The following is a 17,310-nucleotide window of genomic DNA, read 5'->3' as shown; positions in this document are numbered from 1 at the left end:
TTGTCCATTTATGCTACAACATAACAATGCAAAAAAAAGGATCCAGCATTTGCTAGAATCAAAAAATTCTACATTCAGTTCAATATTTAAAATAATTTCAGTTTGCCAATCCTTTCTCTGCAGTGTCAGAATTTAAAGTAGTCACCCCCATCCTCAGTATTCATGCTGGTGTTATTATTTACATTATAAAATAACATGGCTAAAGATTACCATGGTTCAGTAACTATAGCAGCCTATCAGATGTTTGCTACACTATCCTAATTACACTTGACTAGTAAAGACTTGTTGGTGGCTAGAGGTCAGTAGACATGGGCTGAGTTTGTTCCTATCACTTTCAACACCCCATAATCTTTGTACACAAAGTTGCTTATTGCCCTATTAATAGTATTAGGCAGGCAAGGTTTTAGGGATTGTGTGTTTCAGTGCATTTGGTATTAAGGCAGCATGGTATAGATATGTAAATGATGGGTTACAACATTTTTCATACTAGATACAATTGACTAAGGAAATAAGTTGTTGCAAAACATAGAAACGTCCCACTATTTTAGAGTGCAGCATGTTTGGGGCTTAATGTTCCTCATTAGACACTAACACATAACATTCAGCTTGGTTTGTTTTAATATTCATGTGGTTTCCATCTGTCTTTCTCTTTCTTTGGTTTCTTCTGTTCATCTTTGTTTGACCTCAGGTGAAGATCATTGTTCCGAACAGTACAGCAGGTCTGATTATTGGAAAAGGCGGCGCCACAGTCAAGGCTGTAATGGAGCAATCAGGTGCCTGGGTGCAACTTTCCCAAAAGCCAGATGGCATCAACCTGCAGGAACGGGTAGTGACTGTGAGCGGGGAACCTGAGCAGAACCGCAAGGCAGTAGAGCTGATTGTGCAGAAGATTCAAGAAGACCCACAGAGTGGAAGCTGCCTGAACATCAGTTATGCCAATGTCACCGGGCCTGTAGCCAATTCGAACCCAACAGGATCTCCATATGCCAATACTGCTGAGGTCCTTCCTACTGCTGCTGCAGCAGCAGGGCTTCTTGGACATGCCAACCTTGCTGGGGTGGCAGCGTTTCCGGCTGTTCTATCTGGTTTCACTGGCAATGATCTGGTCGCCATCACATCGGCCCTTAACACTTTGGCCAGTTATGGCTACAACCTCAACACTCTGGGGTTAGGATTGAGTCAAGCAGCGGCCACAGGTGCACTTGCAGCCGCTGCTGCCAGCGCTAATCCAGCTGCAGCTGCAGCAGCAAATCTACTAGCTACATATGCAAGTGAGGCAACTGCAGGGGGTGGAACAGCGGCTGGAGCGGCGGGGACGTTTGCTCTGGGAAGCCTAGCTGCTGCCACTGCAGCAACCAATGGATATTTTGGGGCTGCGTCCCCCCTAGCTGCTAGTGCCATCCTGGGGACTGAGAAGTCAACGGACGGCTCAAAGGACGTAGTAGAAATTGCAGTCCCAGAAAACCTGGTAGGTGCCATTCTTGGCAAAGGAGGAAAGACATTGGTGGAGTACCAGGAGTTGACTGGCGCTAGGATACAGATTTCAAAAAAGGGGGAATTTGTCCCCGGCACCAGAAACCGAAAGGTTACCATTACAGGCACCCCAGCTGCAACACAAGCCGCACAGTATCTAATCACGCAACGAGTCACTTATGAGCAAGGTGTCCGGGCAGCCAACCCACAGAAAGTGGGTTAAACGCCCACCACCCACCCACCCCCGCCCCTTTCCCTTACCTGGATGTTAACTTAATTGTCCCCCTCCCCTTCTTCTTTTCATGGATGTACTGTATTTTTGCAGGAGCGATTTATATTTTATATTTTATTTGAATTTTCTTTTTTGTTTTAGTTTTGTTATTGGCAGGGGAAGTGCGCGTCGGGTTATTAATATATTATTATGCAAATGAACGCAACAGTGTTGACAAAGCGCATCTGTAAATAATACATGTTCTGCGGATGTTTCAGAGAGGGATTTTTTTTAGTGTTTTTTAAATTTTTTTAATTTTATTTTTTTTTTTATTTGAAGATTTTTGACAAGTTATCTCTCTCTCTTGTTAAGGTTTTATTGTTTACGCGTCAAAAGTAAGTTTTTTGAAGCCTGCCATTTTACCAGCATCGTTGTAGTTGAATATGAACTGAATGTAAACATGAAGTGGCGCGTAGGTTTTTAACCCTGTGAGTGCTGAAGAGTCCAGTAGTACATTGCAGAGCCACGTGTTACTGGTCCCATCAGAGCCGCAAGGTAATCAGTATTAGTCCTAGGTGACACTCTAACTGAACTACTGTATTGCTGGGAAACAGCAGGGGAATTGGGTGGGTGAGATACCTATTAAAAAAAGGGAGTAAGGAAAAATCAAAAGCACTGTCCAACTTCACTCTCACATCCTGCCCTGGGGTGGCAGGGTACGAGGGGGGGAAAAGTTTTGGAATAATAAAAAAAAAGAAAAAAATAGTTTTAAATTAAAACAAAAAGATATATATATATATTATCAAAAAGCAATATAGTTGCAAAAAAGCACTGTAAAATATATATTAAAATGGTTAAAACTGTGGAAAAAAAAGAACCTTTTTGATAAGTTTACAGATCAGTGTCTTCATAACAACCTGTATAATGATGAATATTCCGGCTGGCCAGCCTACAGATCTATAATTTTATAATCTGTGGATCCCATCAGGTTTACCTCTTCTGATGGGTGACATCTGATTTTTGCATGAAATTGTGTGAATTTTTTCGTTTTTTCCTTCATTGGGTTTTCCTTCCGCCCTTCCACGCTCAAATCTTTAAAATATCCAGTCTCTGACCCTTGTAGTTTTAAAATTGTTTTACGCCACTTTTGATTTTCCTCCTTCTTCATTCTGATTACAAGGCCTTCACCCTTCACCCCTCTGAAGGGTAGGCCAATAGCTTTTGAGATGGCATTCCAATAGAGACTTTTCAGGTAATGTACAAGTGAGTGTTAGTGCTAATTTTCGTATGTTCTTGACTTTAAGCCACTTTAGCTTGTGTGTACTGCATACAGGTACACATGAGTACCACTGCCACCAATAATGTACATATCTGGCAAAGTCTTCACCTCAGCAATGATTTCCCAGTGAAGTTTGTTATCAGAGTGAAGAAGCAAGTACCAACTGTAGAGTTATATAATGGTTTAATTTGGGGGTACACGAGACTGGGGTTTTAACTTGACCCTGCAGTGTCTGGCCAGCCATGCACCAGTTGATCCATTAACATCCTCCCCTTTAGACATAGAGCTGTGCTGTGAGCGTATTGGATATTTTCTAAGCCAAACTACGCGCACACACAAAAATAAAGTGCCAACTGTTAGCTGATGAGGTTTCATTATCCGCAACGACTTAGCGAGGGCGTTGCCTTTTAAAACGCTTCTGATTGTGTATAATTTTAACACTAGCGATCTCTTAGTGTTGTCAATGTAGATTTTACTGTGAACAGTATCTGTGATTTTTAGCTGTTTTTGATCCCTCCGGGGCAAGGCTAAACCAGCCGCCGCAGGCTCCGATAGTCGTTTACCTGCATGTTCTTTTTCCGTGGGGCATCTTTATGTCGGCTTCAGTCAGTACTTCCCTGCATGCTCGTTTAGCTGAGGTAGAGTTCATTTCCGGCGTGTGTCCACCTGTCGCAGCGCAGGTTCCTCCAAAGGCCATTCTTTTCTTTTACTTTTAGAATAAGCCTTTTTATGTTTTTCTTATTTTTTGTTCTCCAATTGTCACCTCCTTCATGTTTCCGAGTGCCAACTAGCCAGATCATTATGTTAACCTCTGCATTTGGGCCACCTCAAGCCACTGAAAACGTGGCTGTTCATAAACCCAGCATCTTCTCATGCTATGCATGCAGTCGTAAAAAAATTCAATGGACAAGGAAGTAATTTAAGAAAAAAACACACAAAAAAACATAAAAAAATAGTAAATAATAATACTAAAAAAACTAAAATGCTGGCTACCTCTGGATCATCAGGCTGAGAAACCCCAAACAACAGTTTTCCTTCCATCTCAACTTCAACCCATTGATAACGTCCATCATAACCAACTCAGTGACATTTTCCGCTGCTCCTCCTGTGCAACCAATAACTGAACAATGATTGTGATGTCCTCTCGTCTGGCTTCTCGTCCAGCATCTCTCTTTCTGAACTGTGATCCTTTATTATTATTTCGTTCTGTTTACCTTTTTTCTGTTCATTGAACTTAAAAATGACCTACATTACCATGTTAGTTTGACAGTCTGTCAACAGTGTCCCCTTTTGGTGGACACTTGGAATTTTGGAGAAATTATCTATCAACTCCCGTTCTTTCCTGCATTTCCTTCATTTCCCTCCCCCACCATCCTTCCCTAGTTTCCTACCTCCCTGTTTTAGTCCACTGTTATAAACCTTTCCAAAGCTCGGGGGGCCTGTTATGCATTGATGCGTTGAACTTTAGAATGCGTAGCAGACCCATCTGGCTGGAAGGCCTTCAGCCATTCCAATCTGATGATCAAGTCAATGATTCTGTTTTCTTCTTTTCCTCCCATTTTCACTTTCTCTTTGATTACAGAAAACCATTTTCAAGAAGAGAAAACTGATATATATTAAAAAAGGAATGATATTGCTTGTTTTTTTTTTTTCAAAAAAATGGAAAGAGCAATTCTGTCGTACAACTGTGTTTTAATTGGTAATGGTTATTTATCGTTAATAGTCTCTGTAGCTCTGTAAGTTTTTATGACAATACAGTGTAACTAGTGGTTAGCCGATGATGCGAATATATTTACTCATATCATTATAAATGTGCTTTGTTCATCCTGTACCATCACTGTCTCCCGTCTCATTATTTTTCCTTGCATGTCACTAGTTTCAATTCATTTATAATACATTAACAGTGAATAATACCTGTCAGATTTATTTTCCCCACTGTCCTGGTGTGAGCAGGTGCACCAACACAAAGCTCCAGCTCATCAGCTTTTCATGTGCAGATTTCTTCCTTTCAAAATGAACATGCTGCATTAGAGAGAATTGTCGCACTCAGTGGATGCCTCCCCGGTTACAGCTGCCAGCTTCTTTATGGCTAGTCCCTGGCACCCACCACCAACAGAGCTCTACTATCATATACACTGTTGTCAGCTGATGATTGCAGGGCACCACACACAATCTCCATGGGTCCTTGTATATCTAAAGTTACCTTTCATTCTCTACAGAGAAAGGGACTGCATAACATAATTGTTATAACTCCTCTGTACTGTGCAGCATATTCATTTCCTTATTAAAAGAAGGCAGTGCAACTTTATCCTGAAATAGGAAATGCTGCTTCAGACTCTAAAAACAAAAAGGGATGATTTAGGCAGACAGGTGGTTTTAGAGGGGTTGCTTAGTTTTTTCTTATCTTTTTATCCAGGGTGGGAAAAAACATTGCAGCTCCTCCAACCCTGTCTATACCTTATTATCAATTTTCTTGGGGGAGCCGTACATTCCACTGACAAACAAAGGCTAGTACCATCAGGGTACGCACAGTCAGCCACCGACGGGTTTACTTAACATGGCTGTTGATATGTTGTACAACGCCTGACAATAGGGGGCTAATACAGACTAAGGAGAATCATGGAAGATTAAATGACAGGGTAAAACGGGTATCCCATTTTAAGGAACTAGTACTGTTCTTGGTAGAAGACAATGTGAAGTGCATTAAGGGTAAAAGAGTAGAAGGATTTTTTTTTTACTTTACTACCAAATATAATGTGTTTATATTTATGTATTTTGGTTCAGGATCTACTGGCTCCTACTGTATATGGTACCAAGACGTTCTGTAGAAACACATAAAAAAGATTTGTGAAGGTTGTTGGTCCATACCTGGCCCTAATATGGAGTAGAAAAAAATGGAAGGAGCAACATCTATTCAATACTTCAAAGAAAAGCCATAATAAATACTAGGATTTGCAAAAAAAAAACAAACAAAAAACACATAAGGGCAGTTGCTTTATCAATATATATCAAAGAGAGCTGAACAGAATCCCAAATACATTAACTCCCATAACTGAAGCCAGTTAAATAACAAAGCACATGCAGTCATTATACATCCACATATTCAGGGCATTGTTGGAGGTAGGTAGATGGTACCAAATACATTATTTATACAAAGAGAAATTTATAATGTATAAAATCTTAGAGCTATATTGTCCTTTGAAGGCCGTACTACATATCAACAGCAAAGGAACCTCTAGCTCAGGAGGTTCTTCAAAACATTCCATTGCAGTGAGAGGGTTTAAAATCATCTTTAGCATATGATTATTTCAATGGATCCATTACCTTCTGCTCAGTCCAGAAAGTCTGGCAGAAAACACCACTGTTCAAACTTCTCCATGAGAAGGGGTTGGTTCCCTGGAAACGTTTACTCGTCACTCATTCCGACTCATACCCAGCACCACGTCTCAAAACGGATAAACTACACAAGAACTTGCTTTTGTCTTGTAAAAGAATGCCCAACCCATTCATGTCTTGACACTGTGCTTCCTTACAGCATCACCATTAACTCAGCTTCACTCATAGATTCTTCGCACTCAGCACCTCCTGTACAATCTTATCTTACCCCCTTCATCCCTCAGCACAATACTATGGAAGTGATGCAAAGTGGCACTGTTCACCTATCACATTCTCCAGTAAAGAGCCATAAAGAATCCTGTGGTTGTTAATATTTCAAAGCAATCTGGGTTTGGTAGACCTATCTTTAATGTGGGTTCTTAAGAGGAAACGATACTTCTGTTATTAGTGCAATATTTTATTGGAACAACAGGAATTTTTCCATAACTGCTCTGAATGAGTCCTAGTCATTTCATCGTAGCAGGCCACCTTTGCTTTTTTTATTCTAACAATAATTGTAATTATAAGAAAGAGATGCCATACATTAAAGCCTTAATTTGTGACTCTAGGTAACAAGTATAAAAAAAAATCTATAGTTAGTTTTGGGTTCTTTTAGAGTTGGGGGTATAAATCAGTCACTAGTATGCTTTGACAAATTATTTCTGTCCTAGCATTATCCAAGAATTGGACCTTCAGGATTGACCTGACATTGCCATGGATACAGAGCCTTTGCTGGTCTGCTCAGCTGTCCTTTGGAATACCTAATTCACCCTTTATGTAAAAAAAAGCTTATTTCAGACCCTGATTGACATGAAAATAATGCATTTTGCAGCACAAACCTCTTATCTGGTAACAGAGGTCCTCAGTTACAAGATCCTGCAGTTCAGAAGAGGCTATTGTTGATTTGCTATTCCTTTTGGCTGTAATTATAGCTGTATTCATATTACACAGAGCAGCCTGTGTGCCCAAGACTACAACTGTGAAGTGATAGATTGTAGTAAAGAGGTTACAACTAGAGGCTTGAATTAAAGCACAGAGCGATCTTGTGAAACTGTTTGACCCAATCATTTGAGGCTGGAATATTATGCACATTTTTAAATTCAAGGATTATCCCCCTAATCCATGAACGTTAATGCTTTGTATGGGTTAATCATTTATGTCAGTTTGGGGTGATTTAAGGTAGATGTGCCAAACTCAGTGCACAAATTTAGTCAAGGGAAATGGTGAGGTGGCCGTGAGCATGTTTATTTGATGGATGTTCTGGAATATAGAACAGTCTTAATAAAATTCCATATAATATGCATAGGCCTTATAAATAACTAAAAGAACCAGTCAAACGATATAAATACTATATAGGTATTTATATAAATATAGAATGTAGAGTTTTATTTTGTTTTATGCCTTATTTCTTTTACTGAGGCAGAACTGACTGTGGGTTCTTCACTGCAGTTATATAATAAAGTATATAGCTGAAAGCACAATGAATATATATATATTAAGGGTCACTTTGCTGTCTATTCTCTTTATGGACTAAGACCCAACTAAATGCATTTGATTTCCCTGCTTTGTTGAGGGTGGGGGAGGGAGCTCTTAAGATGAAGAACACCACGTTTCCCGGTGACTCCTTAATGGCTTTCTCTTTTCAGGGACACTTTCAATCAATATTTCATTTACTTTGCTGTGATTGAATGGGCATTGGGCAGCACAATACCCTTCGCAGTTTTAACCGTTTCATTCTTGTAATGCACTGCACAGTTTATGGCCTTCAATTGAACACTTATTGGTATAAAACTGCTTACTGCACTCAAATGGCACCCCAGACAGTTCCCACTGTGTGAGCATTAAACATGGGTTTTGGAGACATGCTCTTGAAAGTCAAAGTGTGGGTTCTATTCCTGCCTCAAACATAGGGCAAACACAGTATATCCCTTTGTTAGGGGCAACTGTGTCACTAACATTGCTTAACATGGAAGACATTACTTGATGGCACAGAATAAATGTCAGCTCATAAAGTCTGGAAATTCTATAGGGGGTGACAGATTTCTGTAACTGTAATTCAATGCACAGAACCTGAAATTTCATTCCACTTTCCCCTTCACTTTCTTCACTCCCTCCTGTCACTACTTTTCTTTCCAAATTTGAAATATGTGCTCTCCAGTCCATAAATGTGTTCATGGGCAAGGCAATCAAACAATAGAAACCAATAAAATGCTCCAGCCTAGCCAGTTTGCAGGTTTACCTTTTGCCAAAATAGCTATTAGAATTTTCCATCCATTCCAGTTCATGGGGGGAGCTGAACTCATATTTTAATGTCCGCACATAAACATTTGTCTTTCTTTCTCAAAGGTTCTAAGGGTCTGTGGAACTTTCATCAAGGATTTATCTCTGGTGATAGCTTAAGTTGCCCTGTCTAGCAGTCCATTCAGTGTCAGAGGAATGTACAACACCTTGTATTGCATGGACTCATCACAACAGAAGGGCTATAGCCCCTTTTCTGCTCTTCCCACAAACCTGTTTCTCATTGCATCTGTAATGAACGGTTATTAAACGCTACCATGCCCAAATCTCCTCAGCGTATCCTAAAATATTTCATCCCATCACAGTGGCTAACACACAGTCGCCAAACTCTTTCAATTTTTTTCCTCTCTTCTCTTTTTCTCTTTATATATTTATATTTAAAATATATAACAATGAATATATTCTGGTCTCGCTTTCTAAGAAAGTGCTCAGGATGTTTACGTTAAAGAATGTATCGATATGGTGCTATCGGAAAAGTGCAAAAGAAAATCAATGAAGAAGTCTAGAACAAAAAAAAAAAAATAATCCCACTCATTTTCTTTTGTGTACCACTTTGAATGTATGAGAAATATTTTTCTACTTGAAAACAAAAAATAAACTGTGTGAAAGCATTAAAATGGGTACATTTAAGTAATTTGGATGTCTAGTTTAAGCCCACCTGTGTGACAGATGCTACTAGGCACAGTTGCTGAATTGGGAACTAAAATTTAGAGTCACAAGCTCACTTTTACATGGTTCTACCTATAATCCAATATCATAATAGTCCATTGAAATGAGAGAGGTCAGAAATGTTATAGCCTCTATGAAGAACAAAGTAGCTCAGGGATCCCCAACCTTTTTTTTTTTTACTTCTGAGCAACATTCAAATGTAAAAGGAATTGGAGAGCAACACAAAGAACCAAAGGTTCATGGGGGTGCAAATTATAGGCTGTGATTGGCTACTGGTAGCTCTATGTAGCCTATAGGAGACTCTGCTTGGCAGTACATCTGGTTTTGATGCAACTATAGCTTGCCTCCAAATCAGGAGGCACACTGAGAGCAACATCCAATGGGTTGGTAAGCAACATGTTGCTCGCAAGCTACTGGTTGGGGATCACTGAAGTAGCTCCTAATTGTAAACAACTTTGGGTATCCTATTGGATTATACACTTGGGTTATACTTTTGAGTGAAATGTTTTTGGAACTCAAGTGGCCAATAGCAGACACCGTTATTAGTCTAGAAAAACACATCGATCTTTGTGTAGGCTTTTCAAGAAGTCATGTAAGGCTTTTCAGCAACAATGCATGTAAGGTAAAATGGCTCCATAGCCACCAGATATAAAATGATTTTAGAGCATGTTGGATTTTAATTTGCAGAGTGGTTTATTTGTTTTCTTCAAGTCCAACATTATCTGGAATCTGCTTATTTTCATGTTCTCATAGATTACTCTCACATTAAGGATGCTGCTAGTAACAGGAGAGACGCCAATTTGTTTCAGTTTTACAGAACTTTATCATTTAGGTGAGTCTGTACAGACAGTATAGTAGGAAAGAAAACAAGTTTGTGTTGATCAGGGAGTTTTGCTCTCCTAAACAAATATTCTTTTGGGCTTCCACCCTATATTAGGAGTGAGGGAATCAATCATTTCTTGGACCATTAAAGGAGACATATCCTATAAAAATTATGAATGTACCAGTGAATTATACTCCTCTAGATATAGAAGGATTGTGCTTAAAAAAGTTGTATTTCAGACTGATTTATTGAGAAATTCCACAAAAACCCCACTAGTCCCGCCCATCAGTTCCACTTCCTGCTGGCTGAATTCTCTGGATGAGCTGGGGAGCCGGCGGCCCTCCGTACCCTGCACTGTAGGATAGGAACCAATCAGCAGCTAGGCTGACCTGATAGGGAACTGAAGCCTGTCTTTGCTTGTGTGAGTGCAGGGCTGTGATTGGCTCTCCCCTCCTACTGTTCTTCTGGCAGGGACCGTTAGGACACGCCCACTCTGCATTTCAAACTTGGACAGAGAAGTGATAGGATCTATAGGGAGCTTCAATAAAGGGGCAATTTTTACAGATAGGATTAATTTTAAGCACAAAGGGAAACCAGCACCGTATATTATTCATAATTGCCTACAAAATTAGGGTTTTCCCATTTATCCAATATGTCTCCTTTAAAATGACCAATACTCCAAATGGCAACATTGCAGGTTAAAATCTAACAATGAAAAATCTAAAACAATTGTGGCACATTTGGCATCTTTTTTATTGGTACCTAATATATTTTTTGGATGGTGATCTAGAGCAGGCAATTCCACTATTATTATTATTAACATTTATTTATAAAGCGCCAACATATTCCGCAGCGCTGTACAATAAGTGGGTTTCATACACTGGGCATACAGAGTAACATATAAAGCAATAAATAACCGATACAAGAGGTGAAGAGAGCCCTGCCCAAAAGAGCTTACAATCTACAAGATTTATTGCTTCTCATACAAAAGCAAAATATACCCTGTTGGGTTAATCTTCCATTTAGTTCATTAACTGAATGTAATGTATGTAAATATAAATTTATATTTATATTATTTTAAACATCAAGGAAAATTTCAGCTCCCGCTCATATCTATAAATGAAAACATTTAGTAAAGAAATAATATCCAATACCAAATGATATTTACCATAACTTAAGTTTTCTAATTAGGACTTTTTACTCTATAGGACCACTAATGCCATAATTTGTTTCTGTACCAAAGAGCATATTGTAACGTTCCTGGTTCTGTATGTCCAAGTCTGCATTTATCGATAAAGTATATTTTAAAATATGTTGGTTTTGAACCAGGCTGAGATAATAAATGTCCCCTGTGCTCCTTCCTGGCCATCCTTGTATTAATAATAGAAATAATATATTACAGCCTTCTTACCAGAAAAAGGGCAATACAGATACACTCCAATATATTAGCACTGTAAAATCTTCATTAACAAACCTGTAAGTCCATGATGGTGCTCTTCTATCAATGAGAGCTGCCTGCTTTTTATTTGGAATGAACAAGTCAGAACTTTTCATACTAAACTATGCACGGGGCTACCAGACATCTAATGGAATCCATTTTGATAGGACAATAGAATTACTGGTTATTAATCTCTGATGTTTAGTAAATTGAGCAAAGGTCTTGTTCAAAACTGCAACTAGGTTTGAAGGGATTCCACTGTGACTCAAACTTGGCATGAAAGCCTCAAAGATTACTGTCAGTCTTAACATATGATTAAGGACTAAGCAAGCAATTTTCTATTTCTGAGCTACCAGCCTCTTAGGAAAATAATCATTATGTAAAAACACTTGAGAAACAGGAATTAGATACATTGTATACCATTTTTCCAAGGGCCTAGCATCCACTGTTTTTGTGCCTTGTGTACTGAACGCAGAAAATACTGTGTTGTGCAACTGTTAAATAGACCCTGTATCTAGGACATGCCATAAAGTAGATGGTACCGCTTGTGGTTCCTTATACTCTGATCAACCTTAAGAATTATATGAAAGCCATATGTGCAACAAGATCATCATGCCCCTGTCAAGGCAAATGCACTCACATGTGCTGATATGCTGGGAAAGTCAGTTTCAAGGGAAAAAACACAGGACATTGTGGACAGTTATGGTGTTACTGTGATATAGAAGCCCTTTTCTTCCATTGGATATTTAGTGAGCTAAACTTGTAACATTTTAATACATTAAATTTGCTGCACAAAAGCCCATAAAGTTTCAGTTCAAAAACAGCTGAAAGGCCACAGGTTGGACTGTGCTATTTTATATTAATGATACAGTCCCACAAAGTCAGTGTGGCCTTGCCACAACTAAAGACAGCCATGAATGGAGGATGATAGTGGGTTATTAGGGTTGTGCAAATAGCTCATTTTACTTCTATACATCAATATGCATATATGAGTAATTGCAATGGACTTCTGTAATTAGAATGCAGGTAATTCTAGTTCAGGGTATACCTGCAAAAAAGTCTCGTAAATTAACAAGAGGGTCAGTAATTAAGGGGGTGCAATGTGCAATGATGCTTCACTATTGCACCCAGTTTGCCAGCAGCAGGTAAGTTACTAAATTAAGTAATTGGTATTAAGAAGCCTGAGGACCCAGACAGAAGAAAGAACCTTATGGATATCTACTATGCAGATTACCAGCAGGTGTCAAAATCTACCTTATAATACTAGTAATAAAACAGGCCAAATAACTGTCTCACCTAGCAGTTAATAGGTGGTGGGGAGCACATCTAGCCTAGTTCCACAGGAGAACCGCTCATTTCCAGAAAGCAAGGTGATCTATCCAATTAACACATTGATTTATGTAAGTTCTTTGAAAGTAATATACATTTTTCATAAGTTACACAATTCCCGTAAGTGTAGGGGCCCAGTGGTGTTGCTATGGGGCCCAATAACCAGGCAGTCCCTTGCTGAAAAGTTCATGTAGGAGACACTCATATAATTCATTAAATAGATCCCAATACAAGCAGCTGACATCACTCTGTAATAAGCAGTTCATATGAAATAGTTAAAATGATTAGTTAATAAGTCAGTCAGTTCATTGGGGGCAGTGGAATTTACCTTAACGTTTTAAATTCACTGGTGGTTAGTGGAATCTATTCTTACCTGCCCCTGTCAAGCTTCTCTGCATTGTCTTTTGCTTGTATACAAGTTAGCTAAGTTTCTAGTGAAATTACACAAGTTGCTAGGTAGTTTTTAACTTTATAAGTAACTTACACAATTTGCATAACTTTCGAGATGCAGCCAGGCCCCACTTGCGAAGATGATTTCTCCGGCCCGCTACAGTTGTATCCCCTCTCCCCCTCTGAAGGCGGCCATGATTGGGATAAAAGGTATGTACTCATCCCCCTGTTTCCACCCAGTATGTTGGACAATTTATATGAAATGCAAGTAAACACAAATGTAGCGCAGCCCCAGTGTTGGTCATTTGCTGCACCATATAATGATCCCCAATACTGGAGTTTAGTGAATTGCTTGATCTAAAGCTTGACCTAATGATCATATTAGGGAAAGAAATGGGGAGTCCTGCATATATTGTGTCCATTTTATATATGCATATTAACTGGGGGCTGTGTACATGCAGTATTCTGTCCCAGAGTGCTACTCCAAAGTCTTGAGGCAGAAAAGCCATGCTAAGGTAGCCTGAAAGAATACCCTGCTGGGTCATGCTGTGTGTAGTTAATATATGTTAGAATGTACATGTATGAGTATATACAGTATATATTCACTAGGCTGCATTTTGAGGGGTTCAACTTGATGGACTATTATATTCTTTAAGCCCAAATAAACTAGTTAACAATGTGTAAGAGAAAAGCTACTACAGTTATTAGAGTTCAATAAGTTAATGGAAAAGGGTCAGTGTATATATTAATTATGCATTTTTTACTAAATAAATGTTTTGTGTGACTGGGAGAAGAGTTTAGTTGGAGTCCACCACTTTAACTTTAACTTTCTAAAACAAGAGATGTGATAACTCCCATAGATCAAGACAAATATGCAGATAGCTAATACTCTACAGCAATACTCAATACTGAGGGACAATTATCCACATTATCATATGTCAGGAGGCTGGATAATAACACAATGATGGTGCCCTGAACCATATAAAAAATCTTTGAGGGTGTCTTTCAGCCCATATGCCTCCACTAACACTTTATGTAAATAAAACTGTGTCAATATGTTTTACTAAACAGTCATTTTCAAAAATCCTAAAATTCCTTCCTGTAGTTAGCTAGCTATATTTTTAAATGGATCATGAAAACTGTAGACCAATTTTCTTTTGAAAGGTATGAGAGAAGAGAAAACAGATGTGCATATACTGACTACAAAGCTAGATGGTACGTATCTCATACACAGATTATTTATAAATTCCTTTCCAATTGGTGTGTGATGTTTCTGGCCCTCTTAATACTAAGCAGTGGGACCAAAGTTGTTGAAGAGGAATGGTACTGTGATCTTTTAAGTGATGAGTATTGGTAACTCTGTAAACAGAATTGCAACTTCTGTACTCTATAAAGTCTGCCTATAACCAGTTTGCACATACATATATTAATTTATGTGATCCTTATGAGCCTTCACCTAATAATCTAAGATTGATAAAGGGAAAACTGGGCATTACAGCTAATCTATATGTAAGAGATAGCCGCAGTCGTGGTAACTCAGTGATGTGCATCTGGTTTCAGCACCATGGACAGAGCAGGTAACTGATGCAATGCTTGATTATTACATGACAACAGGGAATCCCAAACGGTGGGGCTGGTGCAACTAGGGGGCCCTGAGCCGTGGCGCTGCTTGAAGATTATTAAGTGGTGAGATTTGGGGTAAAGGCTTATTTGCTGTCATATATTCTTAAAGCTAGGACCAAATAACAACATGGAATAGTTTTTTTATTTGCCTGCACAAATGAGGTGGGCTTGAAGCAAAAAATGCTGGGCCATGCAAGAAAGGAAATGCATTTATGTTTGCAATAACTACCGACAATTAACAACGAGAAGTAGCAAATATATCTGTATACAAGATATTAAGATATAAGCTATATAGAAAATACAAACATTACTCATTTGTCTACTGTCAGAGGCTGCAGCTGGAAATAACCCTTTGTATTGTGCACCAAGTGGTGTTACAGATGCTTCAACCCAGAGCTGAGGTCACACTAATTCATTTGGATTTCCCTCATTGTGCCACACTAGTGCACATAGCAACTGTCAGTGTTACACTAGGGCAAGTTGTTTCATTTAAACAAGACATGATTTAACATCATCCTACTACACACAGAGTTCCATAACAACTACAGCAATACAGTAATACAGCAATGCACATAGGTTTAGTTCTAGCACAGGATTACAATAACACTGTGACATGACAACATTATTTTTTTGCTAGTTTTTCTTTGTATTTTTTACAGCATATAACCAGCAACAATAACTCACAGTTAAATCATCCCTGACCATAACAGCCTGATTCCTTGGCATCGCGCCTACATAGGTCTTGATCTTCAGTAAAGCTCTAGCCACTTTTAGGGCAGTTTACTCCATACAAAATATAGTTTTGTGCTCTGTCTTGGCTCCACTAAGGACTTCCAAATCTCATTACACCAGCAACTGCCCAACAAATACTTCCTACTTCCTGCTTCCTGAACAGAGAGCTCTCCTCTAGCCCCTCCCTTAAGGTCTCCATACACTGTAAGATCCGCTCGCTTGGCGAGATCGCCAAGTGAGCGGATCTTCCCCCGATATCCCCACCTACGGGTGGGCGATATCGGGAAGCTTGAAGTTAAAAAAAAAAATAATCCGATCGTTTGGCCCTGGGGCCAAACGACCGGATTATGTGGGCGGCAATGGGGCAGTCGGTTCGGGGACCGTATCAACGAGCCGATGCGGCCCCCGATCCGACTGAATCTTTTAACCTGGCCGATCGATAAATTAAATTAAATTGGCCAGATATCGGTCGGCCAGGCCCCTACACGGGCAGATAAGCTGCCGAGTCGGTCCAAGGGACCGATATCGGCAGCTTCTATCGGCCCGTGTATGGGGACCTTTATTCCCAGGTGGTGACTCAAAGGGCCTGTACTGGTTGTGTATACACAGCCTTTGTTATTCTTATTTGCTATGTGCCATAGAGCATTCTGGGAGATATATACCTTCCCTCTAAGGTTTTCCCAGTTACTATGCCACTGTCTATGTCATATATATATATATACCATCGGATAGTTTATATCATCATTGCCATTTTACATCTTTTCCCTTGAGCCACCATTTTGTGATGCCCCCTCAGAGACCACCTGACAGGAACTAATGCAGCTCTAACTGTAACAGGAAGACGTGTGGGAGTAAAAGGCAGAACTCTGTCCATTAATTGGCATGTATGTGTGCCCTTGGTTTGTTGGTGTGCACGTGAATCATATGATCCCTGGGGGCAGCCCTCAGTCCTTTAAATAACAATTTTCTATCTACCCAATGGCACATACTACCAAAATATATAGAAATATTTATCAAAATGGTTTATTTATATAAAGCAGGGTTTTACATAAGAACTGTTTTATGCAATATAAATGTGTGTAATGATCTACACTGTTCGGACGTATAGTTTTCCTTTAATTGTATGTGAGTCCAAAGCTGCTCCATATAGTTAAGCTCAGTGCAAGTGCATCTTCATTGTGCAGGTCTGTTGACATCAGGGAACCCCTCAGCAACCTGGACCAATTGAGACAGCTTACATGTGCCTAAAGAGTCATGTGCAGGAGGTATATTAACACTGATCACCGTAAGTGACTAAATCTAAAATATCTTCAGTCCAGTTCATTAAAACACGCAGATGCAGTATCAAACACTTTGGTGCATTGGACACATCCAAAATTGCACTTTGTGCATTGTACTTTTACTAAATAAGCCCTGTTACATAACAGTTATCTGTTATAAATCTGGAAGCGCAGAAAATACGTTTTCAAAACTTTACTGTTCCCAACTGGCCTTCACTTTACCCCGCATTCCATTGCTTTGGATCTACCAAGGGATAATGGGGTTGAACTAGCGATTACTTCCCGCACTGTGTCTTATTGTACTACAAAGTACTACATTAGTGCACATACATTTATTTTTCTCATTGTTATGCTATAATGCAAATAAAGATGCCAGTCTAGTTTCACACA

At 39.3% G+C, this 17,310-nt stretch overlaps 1 protein-coding gene across 6 annotated transcripts in view; it reads left to right on the top strand.

Moving 5' to 3' along the window:
* Positions 1-8,897, top strand: part of nova1 (neuro-oncological ventral antigen 1) — a 57,295-nt gene extending 48,398 nt beyond the window's left edge. For 5 of the 6 annotated variants that reach the window (XM_012967885.3, XM_012967884.3, XM_031906845.1 and 2 more), the window contains one exon: positions 689-8,897. In XM_012967885.3, the coding sequence (XP_012823339.1) occupies positions 689-1,696 (1,008 nt within the window). In that variant the 3' untranslated portion in view covers positions 1,697-8,897. 6 annotated transcript variants of the gene reach the window in all.
* The last annotated feature ends 8,413 nt before the right edge of the window (positions 8,898-17,310 follow it).

The sequence above is a fragment of the Xenopus tropicalis genome, chromosome 8, assembly GCF_000004195.4.
Source record: "Xenopus tropicalis strain Nigerian chromosome 8, UCB_Xtro_10.0, whole genome shotgun sequence".
In the NCBI taxonomy this organism is placed as follows: Eukaryota; Metazoa; Chordata; class Amphibia; order Anura; family Pipidae; genus Xenopus; species Xenopus tropicalis.
This window is presented reverse-complemented; position numbering and strand designations above follow the sequence as displayed.